We start from the raw sequence: 24,843 nt of genomic DNA on the forward strand, positions 1-24,843 counted from the left end.
ATCGACCATTTTTTTCATGGTATTGACACCATCGACCATTTTTTTTCATGATATTGACACCATCGACCATTTTTTTTCATGATATTGACACCATCAATCATTTTTTTCATGATATTGACACCATCGACCATTTTTTTCATGATATTGACACCATCGATCATTTTTTTCATGATATTGACACCATCGACCATTTTTTTTCATGATATTGACACCATCGATCATTTTTTTTCATGATATTGACACCATCAATCATTTTTTTCATGATATTGACACCATCGATCATTTTTTCATGATATTGACACCATCGATCATTTTTTCCAGTACAATTGCCTCGCTTCTCAACAGTCATCCCCATATTGCCAATGTTACAATGCTAATTCCTCTGCATGCAACCTTCTGTCCATAATAATAATATAATACTTGTGCCCCTACACTCACTTGAAAGATCGGATTGTATTAGTGTGGCAGTACAGCCAGTATCGAAGAGTGCTCTCACTCTCATATCATTTACTACCACTCCTAATGTTGGTAGTGATGCATTTTGCGCCATTGCTGACATAAGGGATGGCTGTGGACGTATCAGTTGACCAATTTTTTGTTTCCATGTGGGCAATATCTTGTGTAGTGTCCGGATTCATGACATCCATAACAAGTTATCATATGTAGTGTGGTACAATCTCTTGCAAGATAAGGACCCTTACAATTATAGCATTCGCCACTAAATGGTTTCCCTATCCTTGGTCTTTCATCAATCTCTTTAGGCTCTCTTTTTGTAACTGCTGCCACTTTTGGGGTCTGTGTGGCTGTCAGCACCTTCGCAGTTGAAATGAATTTGTTAATCAGCAATTCTTTCATATTTGATAACTGCTGTAGTGCTGTAGAAATATCTTCTGGGAAAACCATTAACAAAAGTGAGCCGCACGACCTGCTCTCGTCCTGCTCCCTTGAATCTGGCTAATTCTGCCAACCTTTGTGTATTGTTTGCATACATGTCGACTGCCTCACCCATCTACTGCATCACCCATCTACTGCATCCTCACCCATCTACTGCATCCTCAACCATCGACTGCCTCACCCATCGACTGCCTCACCCATCTACTGCCTCGCCCATCTACTGCCTCGCCCATCTACTGCCTCACCCATCAACTGCATCCTCACCCATCGACTGCATCCTCACCCATCGACTGCCTCCTCACCCATCGACTGCCTCCTCACCCATCTATTGCCTCCTCACCCATCTACTGCCTCCTCACCCATCTACTGCCTCCTCACCCATCTACTGCCTCCTCACCCATCGACTGCCTCCTTACCCATCGACTACCTCCTCACCCATCTACTGCCTCACCCATCGACTGTCTCACCCATCGACTGTCTCACCCATTGACTGCCTCACCCATTGACTGCCTCACCCATCTACTGCATCCTCACCCATCTACTGCATCCTCACCCATCTACTGCATCCTCACCCATCTACTGCCTCCTCACCCATCGACTGCCTCCTCACCCATCGACTGCCTCCTCACCCATCGATTGCCTCCTCACCCATCTACTGCCTCACCCATCGACTGCCTCACCCATCTACTGCATCCTCACCAGGTTTGCATATGCAGAAAAAATTCCTTCAGTGAATGCCGCCTTCAGTTTAGCTTCTATTTTCTCTCCATCTCGTTGATCTTTCTATGTTAAATGGAGATACATTGATAAAGCATCACCTTCTAAAAACAATGACGTAAAACTTGTAATGTCAAGAATCTTTTGCAACTTTGGCAACCAGGCCATTAGATCTCCTTCTCCACTAAAAGTTTTCAGCATGTCACTGCTTGCTTTCAACATCTCCATCACTGTGGTCTGCAAGCTAGTAGTTAGCCAAAAAAAATCAAGAGGCAACAATGCCACATTTCCAAAAACACGCTATGTTATACTATCAAGAACCAACTACAGAACACGACGCACTGCGGACACAACTTGTCACTTCAATAGTCAAGTACAAAATGCAACAAGAAGCATCTCATTTACATATTGAGCAAGCATATAAAAAGGGCGTCCATTTTCTTTTTTTTCTTTTCTCTTCACTCCTTCTGTCAGCATGAGATCTTATAGGCTGCTGAAAGAACAGATTTGGCACAAATTAAATTATTTAATCATATGGTTAGCGTTAGGGTTTTTAAAAAATAATTGTGAAGAAGTTATTTTGGTCATCCCATTAGAGCACAGGACGGAACGGGTAATAGTCTGATTGCAAGAATTAGAAGTGGTTGGAAGAAGTTCAGGAAAATTTATGCCATTACTAAACAGCTGAGCATTACCACTGTCAACCAAGGGGAAGAGTTTATCAGATTCCGACACAGAAAACAACAATTCTTCCCTATTTGTCAAAAACATCATGAAATGTGAAGACTAAAGGAGAAAATAAGGAAAGCAGAATTTCAAACTGAATGTTTTATTTGATCTACAAGGGTAGATTATCTTCATTCTGTCAGCCATGACTGGGTAGAAGTGTTAATGAATTTTTATTTTATTCCAAATTATTATGGCCTATTGGTCTATATTGAGCATTTAACTTTCAACTTCCAGAAGAAGTCATTAGGAACTAATTGAACTCAACACCATTAGCGATTGGGTTCTGAAAATAATAACCAAGATGAGAATAGTAAACACCCACAAAGTTATTTATCATCTCACCAACAACAACCCTAACCCTAACCAACAACCTGAAACACTTTTTTGATCTCCATGTATCTAACACATGTACATATGCCGTGAATAGATCTTTGAAAAGACTTCCTCTCTGTGGTAGACATTACTGTGTGACTGCTTTCCTACTGATTACAGCTTAGTTCTTTTCAAATCCAACATCCAAAATTCTTATCATAAACCGTCGCATAAGTAATAATCAGCTCATATCATTGATCAATGTTAATATTCCCATAGTGTTCCTCATCTTTTTGCTGGCAATCATTTCCATCTCATGAACCACTAACTTCGGTGATCTGACAAGAATCGTTTTTTGTTAGATCACTGGTTAAGCAACATTGAACCTAGTCAATATCAGATGGGTAATCATTTTGGAATACCAGGTATTGTATGTAGGAGGAGGTCAACAGTTCCCTGCAAAAATATAATGTTGTCATCTCTGATTGGGATATATATATATATATATATATATATATATATATATATATATATTTATGTATGTATATATATATATATTTATATGCATGCGACTGAGAACCGATTGTGAATTTTATATTCTTAGATACTTCCTTGTCAGGGGAAGTTGTGTAACAGAGTATGTTAGCAGCAGCAATCACATGACACATATGCAAATGACCAAGCCGATGCACGATATGACATCGTAGCAGAGGAAAAGAAGAGAAAGAAAAATCGTCAACAAAAAGGATATCACATGGTGGAGGACTAGCAAGACATGCCAGCATGAGATGGACATGTGGCTCATGGCAGCTTTAGAGACTTTTAAGTATGTGTTGACATGGCAGGATTTTGTGAAGTACATGATGAATTAAGAGAATTTTAAAACAAGTTGCTATGCATTATTTTGGGAAATAACATGAATAAATGCCTTTTATTTTAACTGAAAAAAATTTTACTCAAATTTCTTTCCTTTTTATTTTGTTTCTATCTGACTCTCTCACTGGCCCTGTCAGTGGGGCATTAGAATATGCTGACTGCCTCCCTGCAGAGGGTAAAAGTCCCTCAATGGGGATCCTGGATATGACCTTAAACTATATCCAGTGGTGAGGCCCCAGCTTATGGGCTTTGGGGAGTGTGCAGCCACCCTTTAATTACCATTGCTCCCAGGTCCACTCTGACCCGGAGTGGTAGTACCTGTTAGGGTCCCAACTATGGGTTAAATAGAAACCGACGTGAAAACAACAAATATATTCTATTAAAAAATTTTTTCTTCTAAATCTTTGGATTTGGCATTAAATAACCTGAAAAGGGTTGATATGCCGTAAAACAAAAACAACAACCAACCAGCCTCTCTCAGACACAACGTGTTGGGTCAGAGTTTTAAACAGTAACAACACTGTTAAATGTAACAACACCATTGAAGATTAATCACAACATCACAGTTGGTTCAACCAACATGCTGACAAAGGTGGAAAACAGCATAGCTCCAATTACTTTAGGAAACATTTTTCGGCCTTAGAATGGCAGAAGTATGGGTGAAATTGCATCAGTTGTTGACTGCTGAGACAATACATCCGATGAAATCCCCATGCTTCCTGAAATTCTCTAAAAAAAAAACACCTGCACATCATCTGCCATGCCCTGTTTAATAGTGCTACCAGATTAGGCTGTCTGAAGATACAAGATATGAATGTTATTGTTTTTTTCTTTTCTTTGCAAAAGTCAATCATGTTCTGCAAAGGCAAAAATTAAAAATCCTTTACAAAATAACCAAACTAAACCAAACACCATAAATGCATCAAAATGTAAATAATTTAAAGCATAAAAACTTTTACCAAAATCACCAGATTCTGCATTAAATAACCCGAAAAGGGTTGATATGTCATAAAACAAAACAACCAAACTAAAAACCATGAATAAGTATTTGAAGATAAAAAACACTTGAAGCATAAAAACTTTTACCAAAATAACTAGATTCAGTATTAAATACTTGAAAAGGGTGGATATACCGTTAAAAAACCCAAAAAACCTAACTCTTAGAATTGTACTACAATACATGCATATTTTAATATCTGACCATTATTATTATTTTTTTAAAGTCCTTGCAGTTCTATCAGCGATGTGTGTGACCAGTATGACGATGCATGGAAGTGAGATCTTGCTGTTAAGAATTAAGGGCATGTGTTGCATGGAGAGAAATGATATAAGAATAATAAAACAGATGTGTAAGATGAGTCTTGAAAACAGGCTTAGATTTAATGACACCAAGGGAAGAATAAATATGGACAGTAGAGGGAGATGTCTGCGGAACAGGAAATTATATTGATTTGTTCACATTGAAAGAATAGATAAAAAAATTGATGTAGAACAGTTGAGGTAGCAGAAAAGAAGGAAACATGGAAAGAAATAAGAATTTACTTAAAAGAAAAAGTTCAATAAAAGCTTAGTTCAAAAGTCAATTTCTAAAAACCACCCAACACATGCCAGCATGTAAAACAAATATAATAATGATGAGGACGAGTTACTTCCTGTCCCATTTTTGTTTTCTCATCCTTTTCTTCCATTTCCTGGTTCTCTATATTGTTCACGCCTGTGCTATTTTTAGCAGCAGTAAGAAGTCTATCTGTATTCTATATTATATATATTTCTCTAGTCTTTTATTTGTATTGTTATATTTATTTTTTATTTTTATTTTTGTTTTTTAGAAACTAATGATAGATGAAAAGAAATGTTATTTCTTTGGCCGAAACAAACAGCTTTGTGACTTTTGTATTGACCATGCTTCCTGTTCACGAGTCCATGCAGCCCTCGTTTGGCATAAACACCTTGCTCGGCCTTTTATTATGGATCTTGGTAGCAGTAAGTATTTGGACAAAATTAAACATTTTATCTTTCCTGGAATAAAATTAAAATAAGAAAACGAAAGAAGCCCCATATTATTCATGCTTGAAATAGATATCACAAACTAGCTTAGAGTGTGAAAACTGGTAAATATAGCGAAATTCCTTTCAATTTCACTCATTTAACTTAAAGTAGCCTTAAAATAAAAAAGAACTATTAATGCCATAATAGAAAGAATTGTACACAAAGAGAAAAGATTAAAGAAGTTGTGTTTGAAGGCTATGACAATGCAGCCTTATAGAAGAGCACCATTGGATACAAGACAAGGTAGGTGAAAAGAATTATGACAACTCAACAGTGTTTTTCTACAAGACTGCATTGTTATAGCCTTCAAATACAACTTCTTTCACACTACATACAACTCTTCAAGCAAACTACAACATCCTCCTAAAAAAAGATTAAGTTTTGTTTACAGCTAAATTTTTATCAGAATAACCTGAAAAGCAAAGAAGTTATCACAAGTTGAAATTGAAAGGAATATCATTATATTTACTTAGTTTTGTATTTCAAACTGGTTTGCGATACTTATTCTGAATGTCTCGTGCTTGTCTGAAGATATTGACTTCCTGATCTAACAGGGCTGTACACTGTGAGTGAAACAGTCGCATTTGCGAGTAATTTTTCAAAGTGGTCACTAGAAATAATCACACACTTATCTTTTGGCGATTGTATTTCTTTCACTGAGAATCTTCCAAAGCTCACTATTCAGTGAAAAATATATTTTCAACATTTTTTTATATAAATCGAACAAAGTTAAATTATTTAAACAATAAAAGTTTAATAGAACAATATACTTTTTTTTAACGAAGGCTGTTTAAAAAATATCTGAAGAAATTAGAATGTTTATCCCTTCAATTATCAACATAAAATTTGTTGTATACTTAGAATTACACTTATTAAAAAAAAACACAAAATCTTTATGATGTACATGCTCGTCACAGAACGATTATGTCATATTCTAAAAATCATGTGGGTTTGGCTAGTAACTTTTCTACTTAGCTAGTAAACGAAAATATTTAGTTGTCAAAGGTCAACTGGATATGACCTTAAACTATGTCCGATGGTTAGGCCCCACTTTGCGGGCTTTGGGGAGTGTGGAGCCACCCCTTAATTGCCATTGCTCCCAGGTCCACTCTGACCCAGAGTGGTAGTACCTGTTAGGGTCTCAACTATGGGTTAAATAGAAACCGACTTGAAAAAGAAAACAAATATATTCTATTAAAAAAATTTTTTTCCGAATCACTGGATTTGGCATTAAATAACCTGAAAAGGGTTGATATGTCGTAAAACAAAAACAACTAACAACATCTAAGTTTCAGGGGTACTTTGTAGGGAGTTTAGCAGCAAGATGTCTGTTTAAATTACACTTGAACTTCTGCATGTCAGTACAGTTGGGGAAGCAGGAAACCGGAAGAGAATTCCAAAGTCTAGCAGTTCTGGAGAAGAAGCTATTAGAGTAGAAGGCTTTCTTACACCTAGGGATCTCTACTGTGTAGGGGTGGAACTTTGCTGCTTGTCAGGTTTGTCGGGGGTATTTTCATCGAGGAAGTACAAGAGCTTGTAGTTCGTCAAAGCATCCACCATTAAAATACTTGTAAAACAAGCAGAGTGATGCAGCATTTCGTCAATGGGATAGGGGCTGAAGCTTAGATAACAGTTCAGGACCTAACAGGTTGGCGACTCTCTTTAGAACACTATCTAGGAGCGAGATACTAGTAGCAGATGCACCAGCCGAAATGTTCAGCAGTACTCGATACATGGGCGAATGGTGGCTTTGTAGAGGTACAGGATACTTTCAGGCATAAGCAACTTTCAAGCACGGTAGAGAGAGCCCATTTTCTTTGCAGCAGCCTTGGCAATGATCTCAATGTATTTATTCCAGCTCATGTTCCCTGTGAACATTAAGCCAAGGAGTTTGAACGAAGTACTTTCAGGTAATGTATCTTTAGCTATTGGTGGTTGGTAAGGTTTCATGTAATTATTAAATGAAACGAGCTTTGTCTTCGCAGCATTTCTGACCCATTTCACTACAGAGTGAAGGTCTTCCTCTAGGGTTTCTGCCATTGCCTTAGATGTGTGTTCATTAGTTTTCCCCACGTGCCTGCTATAGAGCGTGATGTCATCAGCAAATATACCCATTTCAGAGACAATTTTATCCGGTAAGGATCGATCCCTGAGATACACCTGCATTTATATTATATTGTTTGGATGTACGCCCATTGAGGACAACCTGGATTCTTCTCTCATTTAAGAAGGATTTACTTATGTTAAGTATTCATCCAGTAATACCATAGATTTTATTTTCATGAGAAGACCATGGTGTCATACCCTGTCAAAAGCCTTAGATATATATAGGGCTACTGCTCTCCCCTGCCCTGCCTTATTCAGTGCTTGGTATATACGTTCAGAGATTACAGTTAGAATATCTGCAGTAGAACGGGCTTGCCTAAATCCATATTGATGGTCAAACAGAAGTTTAGCAGCTGTAAGGTGGTGGACTAGAGCTTGATTAATTAAAGACTCAAATATTTTGGTGAAAAGCGGGAGGAGATTAATTGGACAATAATTTAATGGGTCAGTTCTTTTGTCAGAGATTTTGTAAACTGGTACCACAGAAGCAGTATTCCAGCTGTCAGGAAAACAAGATTTGGTAAGACGTTTGTTAAAGAGTTTAGAGAGAACTGGAGCAACCTCAGCGTAACATTTTTTTAATAGCACAGCCGGGATGAGATCAGGTCCACATGCTTTTGAGGTGTTTAGGTTTTTTATGATATATACTTGAGTAGGGGTGATTTTCAGATAATCTAGTGTGGTTTCTGTCCACAGAGGAAAATCAGGGAGGGAATAGTTTGCTGGGTCCAAGGTAGAGTTTAGTTTGAGGGAAAATAACGGGCAAACATGTTAGCTTTCTCAGTTGCTGTACAAACAACCTCATGATTGTTGGTTAGTGGGAGTATTGTCGATTGCCCATTATTTACTACACTATTGTAGATTTTCCAGAAATCATGAGTTCCTAATTTCTGTGCTTCAATGCATTTCCTGGTGGTTTCAGTATATTCACTCTTCGCTGTTGCTACTTCTTTCTTACAATTACTTCTAGCTTCTATATACTTTGTTTGTACAGGACTTATGCTTGATAAATCTACGGTATGCATGTTGCCTCTGAGCAATGGCAGCTGTGTAAGTAGAAGTAAACCATTGGGTAGGGTGGGGTTTGCTATAGAACTTCCGTGTAGGAACATATGCTTCAATTGCTGCTTTGAACCATTCAGTAGTCTCATTTGCGCGCTATTTGCAGGAAGAGAAAAGATATTTCCCCATGCGATCGCTAATGGCATCTCAGTCGGCCTTATTTTAGTACGTTGTCGTTTTGAGCAATGGCTCTTCAACTTGGGGTCGAGAGTTTAAAGTGATTCCATCATTATCACAACATGATCAGCATACCTAAGTGGCCAATCAGCATTTGTTACACAATCCTCAGGATCTCTTGTCTGATATAGATCCAGAAGTGAGGCTTGCTGGCCCTGGCGATCTGGGAGACGGGTCGGGAATGTTACTGTCTGTGTCAAGGAATGGGATATAGCAAAGTTATGGATGATGCTACTAGCTGTGTCAGTGAAGTTAGAGAAGCCAAGCAAATTTCTGTGCAGGCGTTAGAGTCACTAAATACTTTTGGCACTAGTGTCAAGGGAGAGTGCTACATCTATGCTGTAAGAGACATGATTGATTATAGTACAGTCCTGGCTGGTGTGAGAGCAATAAAGAAAATACAAGTAGCTAACACTATGTTGTAAATTTAGGCCTGGTCACCTGATTCTAGTTTAGATTTCCTAGACATGGGGAGGATGTCACAAATATAGACTCCAAGTCTGTTCCTGTTACAGTCCTTACGACAAAGTGTAAGATAACCAGACATGTTAAAGATGTTAAAGGGGATGAAGGAGTGCAAGTTAGTTTCACTTAGTGCTAAGATATCTGGGGAGTTTGCTAGGAGAAATGATTCTACATAATCTAATTTAGTTCTAAGTTCTCGAATATGTGTAAATGCAAGCCTCAAGGGAGGAGGCGTGAGTGTGTGTCTGGCTTGAACATTTTTTTGGATTGAGCTATCATTTCATTCTATTTAATAGTTTCAAATCTAGATTGAAGTGCTAGGCAAAACGGATGTGCATAGCCACCATCATGCAACACGAGTAGACCATTAGCCGGCTCCTCATCAACAAGAATGTGGTCCCGGGAACGCCTACCAGAGATGAGTGCAGGGTGCCTTTCCATCCGTGACATGGCACTACAAATATCCCAATATTACACAACTGATGATAGAACAGCCGCTCTAAGCGCTATCAAAGGACTTCTGTACTGTCAGTTGGAAACAGCAACCAGCAACTGTCAAACCGGTATCCTCAAACTTGTCCAACAGGAGTGGCCCAGTCCAATCATGTTAGCATATATGGTAAATAAGCACCCCCCAAGATGCCCAGGTATAGGGGAAGGGAATAAGGCAAATGTGGGGGACGGCATTCATTGTCCTAGTTAGGAAACAAGCCTAAGCACTGGGCGTCTCTAATGAGTCCTTGTGGCTGCACCTCTGCTCCTGGCTAATAGGCAAAGAAGGAATATGGACAGGCAGAGCCTATCATCTCCTTAAGCAGTTTAGGTTTGCAAACCAGTGATTTGATCAAGTCACCAGCTCTAGGGAGGTTGTCATCCAGGAATGAGGAGGCCTGCCTCCCCTGTTTGGTGCCAAGACATATGAGGTCAGTGGCACAGGTTTACAAATTGGTGTTTTCCTAACCAGATCTACTGGTCCATCAGCACTGAGAGGGTTTTTCCTGCACCTGGTTGCATGGATAGTGAGGATTGATAGAGTTAGTATCTGCTTTGAAGTTATACTCCTTAGAATAGGATTAAGATTGGTTACGTTTTTAAAGGAGATATGTATGAGTGTGGGGTGTAGATTAAAGGTGAATATCTACTAGGGTTAAGAAAAGATCAAATGTGGTTTGTGGATTAGTGACTAATTGGAAAATTATAGTATAATGGTTAGGGTGCATTTCGAAATGTGCTTTAGGTGTTAGTTTTCAACTAAAGATAATCACCAGTACTTTATCCCATCTAATGAAAGAAATATATAGTTGCTAGTTAATACAGATCATTTATAATCTGGGCACAAACTGTGGCTATTAGTTATCTATTTTATAGATATTCTTTAGAGTATAAATATAGGTTAAGCTAATGCTCCTCTTAGCAATAGAAATCTATAGATGTTTAGTATTTATCGATTTTGAAAAGGTCAGCCTACTAAAGTTTAGGACCGGAAACTAAACCCTCCTCTCAAGGTACATGTAAAGTATGTGATTTTATATCAGCTTGGGGAGAAGAGCAATTGTTTTTTTTATGTCCAGTTGAAACAGGAGAGATGATATACTTACAAAAATACAGCATTAATATACAATATAGACATACAGGGATTTGGGGAGAATTTAAGAGTATAAGGATTTTTAATGTTTATCATGCAAAACAGACAGGAAGGCATCTTGGAGGTAAAGCATTATCCCTTTAAAGCAGACATTTAAGAATAACATTTTTGCCAGTTATTTTAGTAACATATATCAGTAACAATATACATGTGGCCAGTATGGGTCTTATATTTAAACATTACACTTAGTCATAGAATGAGAAATTATGATTTCCAAAAAGAGGAAGCAGTATAAGTAAATAAGAGCAGAAAAACAGGTTTGGTGAATAAGTGATAACTTAACTGCTTTCTAAGCAGTGGTTTGCACAATTTAGTAGTTTTTGTATGGTTATGCTTTTATTTTTGGAGATATATTTTGTACTGTAATGCTTCAAGATATTTTGGTCTGTCAGATCACTGCAAAGCCTGTCTGGACAGCTGTTTTCATTTTGGTTGTGATGTCACACAAGATCAATGAAAGTTCTGTCTTTGAGTAGGATCACTGTAGATTACATTGGATAACAATTGGATTTTAATCTGAAAGTTATCCAGTGGAATTGCCAAATGGAATTTGGCAATTCGATTAGTTTGGGATCAATCAGGAATTACAATCTTATCTCCCCCACCCAAAAAAATAACGGGCATAAATCAATAATCAATGACATTATAGCCCTTTATAGCTTCTTCCTTTTTTTGTTTACAAAGGAGTCACCACTTATTAAGGCCCAAAGGTCACTCGAGGATAATCGTTAATGAGTGTACAAAAGTCAATGACACAATATCCTAGTAATCGTTAGTAGTGGAAATTTGGTCAATTGGATTAATTAAGGGGGTGGCTCATCAAGAATTTGTTTATGTTGGACTTGAATATGATAAATTGTAGTCAGCTGGAAAGCAGGGAAATGAAAGAGAGTTCCACAGGCGTGCAGTTCTAAGAAAGCAGCTTTGTTCATGGAATCTACGTTTAGGACTAGGCACAGAAAAAGAGTGGGGGAAATTATTGATAGTGGGTTTGGCTAGATGAGTGTTTTTCATGAAAGTTTAGTGAGGGGGGGGGGGAGCAGCTCAGACAGGCACCTGCCATGAAAATAGTAATAGAGTAAAGACAGTCTTTTAATGCCTCTTCTGTGGGAAGAAGTTGCAGAGAAGAGAAAAGGGCACCCCCACAAGATTACAAAGTCTATTTTAAACTTTGTTGAAGTATGATAAAAGGTTTCCAGCAGTTCCTGCCCAGATGTGACAACAGTACTCCATCTCTGGATGTACTTGACTCTTACTCAGGTAGAGAATTGCATCACCAGTGAGATATCTACTAGAGTGCTAGAAGGATCCCACCATTTATCCAGCCCAGAAGCTTGTCAAAACATGGCGCCTCCCCAAGCCTAGAGCCATTCATTTCAATTGATGCCAGATAGGAGATCAGAGCATTGTGGTAGGGATATCTCCAGAGAAGACCCTAATTTACCTCATATGTGCTTCTGGGTTGCACTTGCTTACACCACCGCATTTATATTTGCCCTCTATCACCCTCACAACAGCGGAGTTACTATCTTTAAGAGTATATCTGAGAAAATTGACCACATCCTGTCTGCTCATCATTCAGCTAACATTCACATTTGCGGTGACTTCAATGTCCATAATGTGGAATGGCTGACCCACTCGAACAAGACAGATGATGAGGGGAGGTTCTGTTATGATTTTGCCATTGCCTATGATCTCACTCAGATTGTTCATCAACCCATCCGTGTGCCCGATACTACCGGTCAGTATGCAAGTCTTCTAGACCTTTTTCTCACAACTTCCCCTGAGCTATGTTCATGTTCCATTCTATCTCCTCTGGGATCCTCCGACCACTCAGTTGTATCAGTTAAGTTGGTTGGTTTTTGTTTTACGGCATATCAACCCTTTTCGGGTTATTTAATGCCGAATCCAAAGATTTTGAAGAAAAAATTTTTTAATAGAATATATTTGTTGTTTTCCCATAGTTGGGACCCTAACAGGTACTACCACTCTGGGTCAGAGTGAACTTGGGAGCAATAGTAATTAAAGGGTGGCTCCACACTCCCCAAAGCCCACAAGCTGGGGCCTCACCACTGGATATAGTTTAAGGTCATATCCAGGACCCCCATTGAGGGACTTTTACCCTCTGCAGGGGGGCAGTCAGCGTATTCTAATGCCCCACCAACAGGGCTATATCAGTTAAGATAAAAATGAAATGTAATAAGTTTTCAGACGTACCTCTCTACCATACTGTATATCGATACTCTATGGCTGACTGGGATAGCTTCCATACATTTATATCTGATCTACCTCTGCATTCCATGTTTAAAAAGATGTGTCCTCTATAGTATCAGACCTGACCGAATGGTTAATTGTAGGCATAGACTGATTCATACCATCCAAAAAATTCCAACAAAAACCTAACAGCCCGCCAGTGTTCTCCCCAGATGTGCTGCTGCCATCGTGCACAGAAATTACTTTTTCCATAGCTACCAACATAATAGATGTACTGAGACTAAAGCTGCTTTCAGGACTGCCAGCAACCACTGTAAAAGAGTAATAAGAATGCAAGAGAGCTATATGGCGTTTAATCCAAAGTAGCTGAGCAGTGGGTTGGTCCCCACCAGTTTGGCAAATAGCAAACAGGATCCTGAACAGAAGCGTGCGTTCTATCCCAACCATCATCAATGGACCTGAGATCATCTCGTCAGCATCAGACAAGGCCAAAACATTTGCCAAGAACTTTGCCATTAATTCTACCCTATGCGACGAAGGCCATCAACTCCCCATATTTCCTCCTATAACAGACAACACGCTATGCAACATACAAATATCTGTGTGTGATGCCGCCAAGCTAATCAAGAACCTTGATTCCAGTAAAGCAACTGGCCCTGATGGCATTCCAATTATAGTGTTGAAAAAGCTTCAACTTGCCTCCATACTTACAAAACTGTTTAAGCGTAAGTGCTTCCCAACACCCTGGAAAACCTCATTAGTATACCCTGTATTTAAGAATTTAGGTGATAAGTCATCTCCCTCTCAGTACAGACCAATAAGTCTCCTATGTGTCATGAGTAAGCTGTTGGAATCCATATTAAATAGAGAAGTAGTCAACCACCTCAGCAAAAATAACCTTCTTAGTGACATGCAATATGGTTTCCATTCTGCTAGATCTACAGCAGATGTGTTAACGGTTATATTTCATATGATTAATGAATTTCTTGACAAAGGCTTCCTTTCTAGGGCAATTGCTCTTGACATATCAAAGGCCTTCGATAAGGTATGGCATAAAGGCTTACTTCACAAGATTTCCAGCTATGATATAACGGGAAATGTTTTCTCAATTATTAAATCATTTCTCTCTAATAGGATCATAAGTAGTGGTTAATGGACAGAAATCAATGGCCCATAGTATTAATGCTGGAGTCCCTCAGGGGTCCATCCTGGGCCCAACTCTCTTCCTGATCTACATCAATGATCTCCCTCAACACATACTTAAATCATTCGTTGACATCTATGCTGATGACACGACCATCTATGGCCATACACCAAAGGCTGTAAATGACAAAGTTCTCTCTGATTCTCTCTCCTCTGATCTTGAGCACGTGGTACAGTAGGAGGAAGAGGTGACTGGTTACTTTTAATACATCTAAAACCAAGCTCCTATCTTTACATCATCAACGCTCTGATCCCCATCTGGCATCAATTGAAATGAATGGCTCTCGTCTTGGGGAGTCTCCATGTTTTGATAAGCTTCTGGGTTTGATCTTTACTCCTGATCTGAAATGGAACACGTACATCAAGTCTGTTGCCAAGGTTGCTGCAAAAATCATGGGATCCTTCTACCATTCCAGAAGATATCTTACTGCTGATGCAATTCTCTATCTATATAAAAGCCAAGTACATCCAAGGATGGAGCACTGCTGCCACATCTGGGCAGGAGCTGCTAAAAACAGCCTATCCTGCTTTGACAGAGTACAAGTAGACTTTGTGGCTTAGTGGGGGATGCCCTTTTCTCTTCCCTGCAACCTCTCTCTCACAAAAGAGACGTTGTGAGCCTGTCTTTGTTTTATCGTTACTTGCATAGCAAGTGCTCGTCTAAGCTCCAATCTCTAGTCCCCCCTCGCCAATCTTTCACGATAAACACCCGCCTAGCTGAAACCACTGTCAATAATTTGCCCCACTCTTTATCTGTGCCTAAATCAAAACGTAGATTCCATGAACAAAGCTTCTTTCTTAGAAGTGCACGCCTGTAGAACTTTCTTCCGTTTGTCTGTTTCCCACCTGACTACAACTTGGATGTCTTCAAGTCCAACATAAACAAATTCCTGATGAACCGCCCCCTTAAGTAAGACACCTTATCAAATCTCAAATACTAACGATTACTACGATACTATCCCATTGATTATTGTACATGTAATAACCCTTATCCCTGAGTAGCTTCTGGGCCTTGATAAGTGGTGACCACCATGTAAAAAAAAAAAGAAAAAAAAAAAAAAGAAGAAAACCAATTCGACTCCACTCTGGAGGTTCGCTTTCACAAATATCCGTGGACTTAGAGGTAATATAGATGATGTAGACTCTTACCTTTTAGTAAACTCCCCGGATATCTTAGTATTAAGTGAAATAAACTTACACTCTTCAATCCCCTCCAACTACTTAACATTACAGGATACCTCCCTCTTTACCGTACGGACTCGGATAGATGTATGCACGTACTTAGTCTATGTTTGTAGCACCCTCCCTTAAACTAGAGAGAAAAATCTTGAATCTGATGACCAGGCTTTATGTGCTTTCGACTAACATTTCATCACTGCGTTAGTACTTATATTTTCTCTGTTGTTTTTTCATCAAGTCAGGATTGTACCCTAATCGATCATGTCTTTGATAGTATAGATGCAGCACTCTCCTTGGATAGTAACGGTCAAATACATGCGTTTGGTGACTTTAATGTCCACCATAAAAATTGGCTTAGTTTCTCAGGTTACACAGATTCAGCTGGACGCTCCACTAATAGCTTCTCTATAGTCCATTCCCTCACATAGACAGTAATGTTTCCAACTGGCCTACCAGATTGTGAACCTCAGCAGGTTTCATTTCTAGACCTATTCCTCACCACAGTACCTGAGGATTGTATGACTAATGCCCACAGTCCACTTGGAAACGCAGACCACCTAGTGGTATCAGTTGACATCACATTTAAATCCCAACCTCAAGGTGAGGAATCATTGCTCAAAACCAAAAGATACTACAACAGGGCTTACTGAGAAACCATTAGAGAACGCATCCGAGATGGCCCATGGACTGATATTTTCTCTCTTCCTGCTGAACAGAGTGCCAATGAGACAACTGAATGGTACAAAGCGGGAATTGAAGCATATGTTCCCACACGGAAGTATTATAGCAAGCCCCACTCACCTCCATGGTTCACTACAGATTGTACAGCTGCTATGGCACAAAGACAGCATGCATTCCGCCGTTTTGTACGTCATAAGTCAAATACAAATAGGCAAAATTCGTAAATGCTAGAAATCATTGTAAGAGAGAAATAGCGACAGTCAAAAGAAAGCATGCTGAAATAACCAGGGAACGCATAGAATCGCCAAAGATAAAGACTCGTCATTTCTGAAAAATCTATACTAGTGTAGTGAATAAAGGACAATCAGTAATTCCTTTACTGAGCAACAACCAGAAGGTTGCATGCACGATAACGGAAAAGGCGGAACTGCTTTCCTGGCAATTGCCTCTAACTCCACCTTAGAGCCAACAAACAACTCCCTCCCAAATTTCTCTATGAGGACTAAAGCCACATTAGATGATGTAAAAATCACCCCTTCTCATGTCTGCGATACATGATACATCGAAGTCCTTTGACAAAGTCTGGCACAAAGGGCTGCTAATGAAAATCATACGTTATAACTGGACGTATACTAAATATAATTAGATCCATCTTAGACAATAAAAGCACACAGGTTGCTGATGGACATACATCCAAGCAGCATAACGTTAATGCGGGAGTGTCCCAGAGGTTGATCCTTGGACCATTATTATTCCTGATATTCAAAAACGACCTCCCTGATAATATTGTGTCCGAGATGGGTATATTTGCTGATGATACAATGCTCTATAACCTGCATTAGGGAAGAAAAGATGTAAATAAATCTAAGACAATGGAAAAATCATTAGAAAATGACCTTCAGACCATAGTTGAATGGGGACGCAAATGGATGGTAATATTTAATGCTAGGAAAACTAAGCTACTCTCCTTTAACAATTACAAGATACCTCTCAAACTGCTTATATTGATGAAAAAAAACACCCTACCTGAGAATTCTATCTTTAAACTCCTTTTTTGGGACTATTTTACCATATTTTACTTTGTGGCAATTTGAAATCGAACAAATACATAGCGGACATTGCAAAGACTGCTGCAAAGCTGGTGGGTTCCCTCTATCAAGCTAAAAGACTACTCACACCTGAGGGTATCCCGTACCTCTATGCTCATGCATGGAGTGTTGTTGCAACATCTGGGCTGGTGCATCTACCACTAGCCTCTCCATCTTGTATAGGTTCCAAAAAAGAGTTGTCAATCTAATCGGTCCCACTTTATCAACTAAACTCCAGCTCTTGTCTTATCGTAACAATGTTGCATCTCTGTGCATGTTTTAATGGAATGTGTTCTGATGAACTCGTTGCACTTGTACCCCGTACATATCCCCGACAAACCCGTTCAGCAATAAGATCTCACACTTTCACAGTTGAGGTCCCTAGATGCCAAAAAGCTTTCTATTCTAATAGTTTCTTCCCTTGAACAGCTGGACTTTGGAATTCCCTTCCTGCTACCTGCTTGTACTGATATGCAGAAGTTTAAATGTAACATAAACCGACATCTTGCTAATCTTTCCTAGACATGGTCTCAAAAAGTAGCCGTTTTCATCCAAGTAGTGATATGCCTTGTTATGAGTTAACGTTAAATAAATAAATAAATAAAGCTGGTAGAGTGTATATGTGAGTATATTTATCATACAATGAATGTTAAATATAAAAAATGATATACATGAAAAGTAATTATAAAATGCTGAATAGGTGTGGGAGGCTGGTATATGGATCTGCAGAATAGATTTCCACATAGTGGTTAAGAAGTTCGGAGTCGGAGTCTAAGATATCAAAGGAGTCTGAGTCGGAGTCAACATTTTAGGAATTCAAGGAGTTGGAGTCGGAGTCAGACTTTCACCATCCGACTCCGCAACCCTGGGTGCGATGGTTTTGTGCTATTTCTTCACAATCTTTACAGGGGCTCTATGATCTCTTTCAGGCATCTTTGTATTTCTTCCAGAATTTTGTTTGGATATTTTCCATTCTTTTTCATAAGCTGTCATCACCTTTGAGACAGTTTTTCTTGATACGGCCACCATCTCAGCTGCTTCGATTACAGGAGCACCTACTATATGATCACCAATACTCTGGAAATCTGATAGACATGTCATTTTAATTTTTCTTCATGCACTATCTAGAAAAAAAAACCCCAATTAATTCAGGACAATAACGATAAACAAAAACATGAAACCAACATTTTTGTCATGTTTTCAATTTATATAGGTATTTTAAATTGATGCAAAATTCTCAAGGTGTTTCCATTATTTACTTTACTGCAGATTATTTGGAAACCATTAATTTCTGGAGATTTTCAGTAGCATATTCCGATTCCTTGTACAAAAATACACTTATATAGCAAATTTCATTGCTTAATCTTGTGTTGAGATGTCTACGTTTTTTTATATCATGCACTTGAGAAGGGGTGATTTTCAGATAATCTAGTGTGGTTTCTATCTGCAAAGGAAAATTAGGGAAGGAATGGTTTGCTGGAGGTTTTTAAGCAAACCAACTGGCAAGCATGTTAGGCTTCTCGGTTGCCGTGCAAGCAACTTCATGATTATTGATAGTGGAGGGATTGTTGATTACCCATTATTTACTACATTGTTGTAGATTTTCCAGAAATCATGAGTTCCTAATTTCTGCACTTCAATGCGTTTTCTGGTGGTTTAAGTGTATTCTCTCTTAACTGTCGCTATTTCTTTCTTACAATTACTTCTAGCTTCTTTGTCTGTTTGTACTGGACTTATGTCAGATAAATCTGTGGTATGCATGCTGCCTTTGAGCAATGGTAGCTGCACAAGCAGAAGTAAACCATTGGGGAAAGTGGAGCTTGCTATAGAACTCCCGTGTGGGAACGTGCTATAACTGCCACTTTGAACTATTCAGATCATGTGGTATTACTGGACAAATACTTGATATAATTAAATCCTTCTTACATAAGGGGAGAATCCAGGTTGTCCTTGATGGTCGTACATCTAAACAATATGATATAAATGTGAGTGTACTTTAAGGGTCGATGCTTGGACTTTTATTATTCCTGATATTCATAAATGACGTTCCTAATAAAATTGTTTCTGAGATGGGTATATTTGCTGATAACACCATGTTCTATAACAAGCACATGGGGAAAACGAATGAGCACATATCCAAGGCAATGGCGGAAACCCTAGAGGAAGACCTCAAGTCTGTAGTGGAATGGAGACAAAAATGGATGGAAATGTTCAATGCTGCCAAGACTAAGCGCGTTTCCTTTAATAATTACAAGAAACCTTTTCAATCACTGATAGCTATGGCTAATGAGACATTACCTGAAAGTACTTCGTTCAAACTCCTCGGTTTAACATTCACAGGGAACATGAGTTGAAACCGATACATTGAGGGCATCGCTGAGGCTGCTGCGAGGAAGATGGGCTATCTCTACCGTGTTAAAAATTTACTTAGCCTGAAAGTATCTTGTACCTTTACAAGGCCATCAATCGCCCATGTATGGAGTATTATTGTCACATTTGGGCTGGTGCATCTGCTATTAGTCTCTCACTCCTAGACAGGCTTCAAATGAGAGCCACCAACTTAATGTTACATGATAAGGGCTGTCCCCTTTTCATGTAAGTATAAAAATAGATCTACTTAAAATTAAAATAAAATGAGAGGAAACAGAAATCAAACCCTGGAAATAGGTTTTAAAGAACAATAGGTTTAAATGGAATGTCCAGTAAATTGTTAATTCTGATGAAATAAATAATAAATAAACTATTCATTGTTAAAAGAATGTGGATAATAAAATATGGTTAAATAAATTAGATATGTAGGTTGAATTCCTTTGTGAAAACAACAAAGAAAAAATAGGTTATTGAGAAATCAGAATGTTCGGAAATGTGCGACTCGCGCATGTTGATGGCACGTGAATTGTGATCATGTGGCCAGACATGCATGGATTTCTCAATATAGGAAGTGAGAGTTAGTTAGTTAGTTAGAGTGAGAAACTCAGAGGGAGTTTGAGAACGACAGACGATAGTCTGGTGTTTGGAATTCAAACGTCTAGGAAGCGAGACGGTCACTTTGAAACTTAATATGTGAAGCTTTGAATTCTTGGACGCAAAGCCCCAACCGGTCAGGGAAGAATAAAGGTTCAATGTGTTTTATTAACTGCAGTCTCCTGTGTCCATCATTACATGAAAAAGGTATTGTCTATTTATGTGTACAAACTATTTGAAATTCATCATCTAAAAAATATATGTGTTAGAAAGTAAATGTGTCTATTTATGTTATACAAACACTCCTGTTCATACGAACTGTCAAAGCATAAATGCCAACCTGTCAATCCATCGGCATAAATGCAAACCTCTCAATTATCGGTCTGTCTATCTAGATAGCGAATCACCTCTCAAAGTTTATTTATATGTACACTCACTCTCTCTCTTTATATCTACGTGTTAATGTCCACATCTCTTCTCTAACAATGTTAATGTTAATGTCTCCATATCTCACAACATGATCACACACATGGACCTTTGAATATCTCTTACTAAGCATGAACACTTAAGACTCGTATCTTTACTAATAAGAACTCACGTAACATACACGCACAAGAGGTACTTTCGTCTAATAATAATAATAACTATATAACATTAATAGGTCCCAAACTATCAGCTAGCTTCAGCCTCTCTCCCATCAACGAAATGATGCATCCCTCTGTATGTTTTACAAGTATCATAAAGGTAGATGCTCTGACGAATTACAAGCCCTTGCACTCCCCTCAACGTAAATACCCCTGACAAACCCGACAAGCAGCGAAATCCCACCCCTATACAATAGAGATTCCTAGATGCCAGAAAGCTTTCTACTCTAATAGCTAATAGTTTTTACCACAGAACTGCTAGACTTTGGAATTCCCTTCCAGGTTCCTACTTTCCTGACTGTACTGACATACAGAAGTTCAAGTGTAATGTAAACCGACATCTTGCTGCTCAACTCCCTACATAGTATCCTTGCAAACATGTCCCAAATAGTAGCCCCTATATCAAAGTGCCATTGTACCTTATTTGGGGGTGGAAATGCAATAAAAAAAAAATAAATTGTGATGTACAATACTAAAAATTTAGGAGACTGAAATAGGAAAAGTTTTATCAGTTTAAAAAAAAAAATGAAAGTAAATCATAGAATATGCTTCCCCCACATCATAACGTAATAAATGCAATTGTTGGTGTGATTTTTTATTCTAAACTGATTCATAAAAAACCCAGACAATGTAAGGCCTTTAATAGAATAGCCAACAAAACAAAATAAAAGTTTAAAAAAATATATACAGCAAATAAATGTTACCAAAGGCAAGCTAAGTTTATCTTCTACCTATTTGACTTGGTTCTTTGTGGCTTAACTTATGTTCCGATTGGTTTTACTTAAAAATAAAAAGGAGTGTAAAGCCTATTGTGTTAGAACGAAATAAAATATGTGGTTTTAATAGATCTATAGTCAAGCCTCAATAATCACTCCAAAATTGAACATTAAACAAAATACTTGTAGAACATTATATTTTCGTATGGTTTGTGACATTGCATATCAAATGTTGACTATGACTATTATGAGATCACCTTTTTTTGAATAATGGTGCTGGTATGAAGTTAAGGAAAAGCTGTAACATAATATGATATCTATATATCTATAAAAGTGAAAGTGTCTGTGTGTCTGTGTACATTTCTCTACATAATATCTCTGTCAATTTTCAGTCTACAGACTCGAAATTTAATATACAGGGTAGTGAGATTTGGGAAAAATCTTTGTAATCCATTTTAGGACAGAAATTTGGCTGTTAAGGGGTCAAAGTTCAATGATTTGACCTTTGAGAACTCTACTAAATCCTCCGCCAATTTTGGGTCTAAACACTTGAAATTTTAGATATAGGTTCCTTGGACATGGATCTAACTTAATAACTTGATTTGAGCCCAAAACAATAAATGTTAAGAGGTCATAATAGGGGTCAAAGTTAAAAAAATTTTTACCTCTGCAGTCTCTATCAAATTACTCAGACAATTTCTGGTCTAAACATTTGAAATTTTACATAAAGGGTATTCAGAGATAAGGCAACCTTTTTAATCGGTTTGGGTAAAAAATTTGAGCTACTAATATATAAATGTATGTATGTTTGCATGTCTGCCTAAAACTTTCGACAGAGGCGACGAATTTTCACAAGATCAGTCTAGTTTTGAAGCTTGACAAATACCAAAAAATTGGCTAAAAACATTAATTTCTTCACCCTCAACTGGCCACTTTTCTACAGGGAGGGGTCGCTTTTTTCACTGATATTTTCAAAAGTCATCTTTTCGATTGTCTAGCCTTAATTTAAACCTACGTCACTTCCGGTTTAGCGGTGGTCATAACAGCAAAGGCATCAGGTTTTTTTCCCGTTCTTTTCCTCCTTCGCAGTACTGGTTCGAGCCTGCCTTCCTACTACCACTTTTTTTTTTTTTTTTGCTCCACATACACCTCCAAACACCTGGGCAACGCCAGGCTGAAATGCTAGTATGTACTAAAGTAAACATTTAAGCGACCATTTAAATAGGCTTTATTTTATTTCAATTTTTTTAATTATCAATAAAGCTATGACAACAGCATATTCTTTTCATTGTTTTGACTCTCGAGTATATATCCGACACAGACACAATTAATCAAGCGAGAACCACATCACTCTACCTAAAAACATATGATATCAATGGATATATACCTGAGAATCAAAACAAGGAAAATAATATGCTGTTGTCATAGCCCTAATTATCAATGACTAATGGTTATTGTTTGAAATAAAGAAAAATCTGCAATATGTTCCAAACTAAAAATAGAATTGACCGAAATTTAAAAATTTATTTTAAACTACTTTAATTGCAATGTACAATAGTAAAAATTTAGGTGACCGAAATAGGAAATGTTTTATCCATTCAAGAATGAAATGTAAGGAAGTGATTGTCTATACCCCCCCCTCACCATAATGTAATAACTGCAATTGTTAGTGCAATGTTTTATTCTAAGCTGATTCATAAAAAATCTGGCAAATGTAAAATGTAATGGGCATTCATTAGAATAACCAACAAAACAAAAATGTGAAAAATATAAAATACAACAAATAAATGTTACCAAAGGCAAGCCAAGTTACTCTTCTACTTGAATAAGTTTTTGTGTTTTAACTTATGTTCGATTTGTTTGTTATATAAAAATACAACTAGTGTAAAGCCTGTCAAGTTAGAATGAAATAAAAAATGGTAGTCGCAATTAGTCGATAGTTGAGTCTCAGTACTTGCTCAAAAATCAACATATTTTCACCTGAGCTGTGATTTATTGGATATGGAAACTTGACTATGACTGTAATAAGTTAACCATTTTTTTTTTTCGTTCTAACTCAACATGCTTTATAAAAAAAGAAGAAAAAGGTGGAGGAGGTGGTTGTTTCTTAAGAATCATAAGCAGAATCATCATACAGTGTTAGTTTTTTCAGAATGTATTTCAGAATAGTAGATTTGCTCACTGTCGTTGAAGGCGGTTTGCTATTAATGTTGAGCTTTACTCCTGATATGAAATGGAACACGTACATCTAGTCTGTTGCCAAGGTCGCTGGAAAAATGGTGGGATCCTTCTACCGCTCAAGTAGATATCTCACTGCTGATTCATTCTCTATCTATATAAAAGTCAAGTACATCCAAGGATGGAGTACTGTTGCCACATCTGGGCAGGAGCTACTAGAAGTAGCTTATCCTGCCTTGACAGAGTTCAAAATAGACTTCGTAGCCTAGTGGAGGGGGGGTGCCCTTTTCTCTTCCCTGTAACCTCTTTCCCACAGAAGAGACGTTGCGAGCTTGTCTGTACATTATCATTATTTCCATGGCAAGTGCTTGTCTGAGTTCCAGTCTATGTTCCCCACTCACCAAACTTCCACGGAAAACACTCGTTTAGCTGAAACCACTGTCAATAATTTTCCCCACTCTTTATCTGTGCCTAAACCAAAATGTAGATTCCATAAACAAAGCTTTTTTTCTTAAACTGCATGCCTGTGAAACTCTCTCTGTTCTGTTTTCTATCTGACTACAATTTGGTTGTCTTCAAGTCCAACGTAAACAAATTCTTGATGAACTGTCTCCTTAAGTAATCCAATTTATCAAATTTCCACTACTAATGATTACTATATTATCCCACTGACTACAGTACACTCAGTAACCCTTATCCTCGAGTGGCCTCCGAGCCTTGATAAGTGGTGACCTCTATGTAAAAAAAAAATATTTTAAGGTTGTTTGGTGTTCGTTCAAATAAAATTTACATTCAGTATGCAATACATGTAAATATTAAATGATATAAGCGAAAGGTATTATTTTTATGACAAAGTATTAACAGACACCAGGTTGTTTTGTTGTCCAATGGTGTGGGTAAACGTTCAAAAAGGATATCCCCATAATTGGGTACAGATCTGGAAC

The 24,843-nt window shown here is 38.0% G+C and overlaps 1 protein-coding gene across 2 annotated transcripts in view; it reads left to right on the forward strand.

The window, feature by feature from the left end:
- Positions 1-24,843, forward strand: part of LOC145296808 (nuclear inhibitor of protein phosphatase 1-like) — a 103,167-nt gene that overhangs the window by 29,035 nt on the left and 49,289 nt on the right. For both annotated transcript variants that reach the window (XM_080142892.1, XM_080142893.1), the window contains one exon: positions 5,358-5,511. In XM_080142892.1, the coding sequence (XP_079999018.1) occupies positions 5,358-5,511 (154 nt within the window). The remainder of the gene's footprint in view (positions 1-5,357; positions 5,512-24,843) is intronic.

This window comes from Euprymna scolopes, chromosome 17 (assembly GCF_053919585.1).
Source record: "Euprymna scolopes isolate OS-2025 chromosome 17, ASM5391958v1, whole genome shotgun sequence".
NCBI lineage: Eukaryota > Metazoa > Mollusca > Cephalopoda > Sepiida > Sepiolidae > Euprymna > Euprymna scolopes.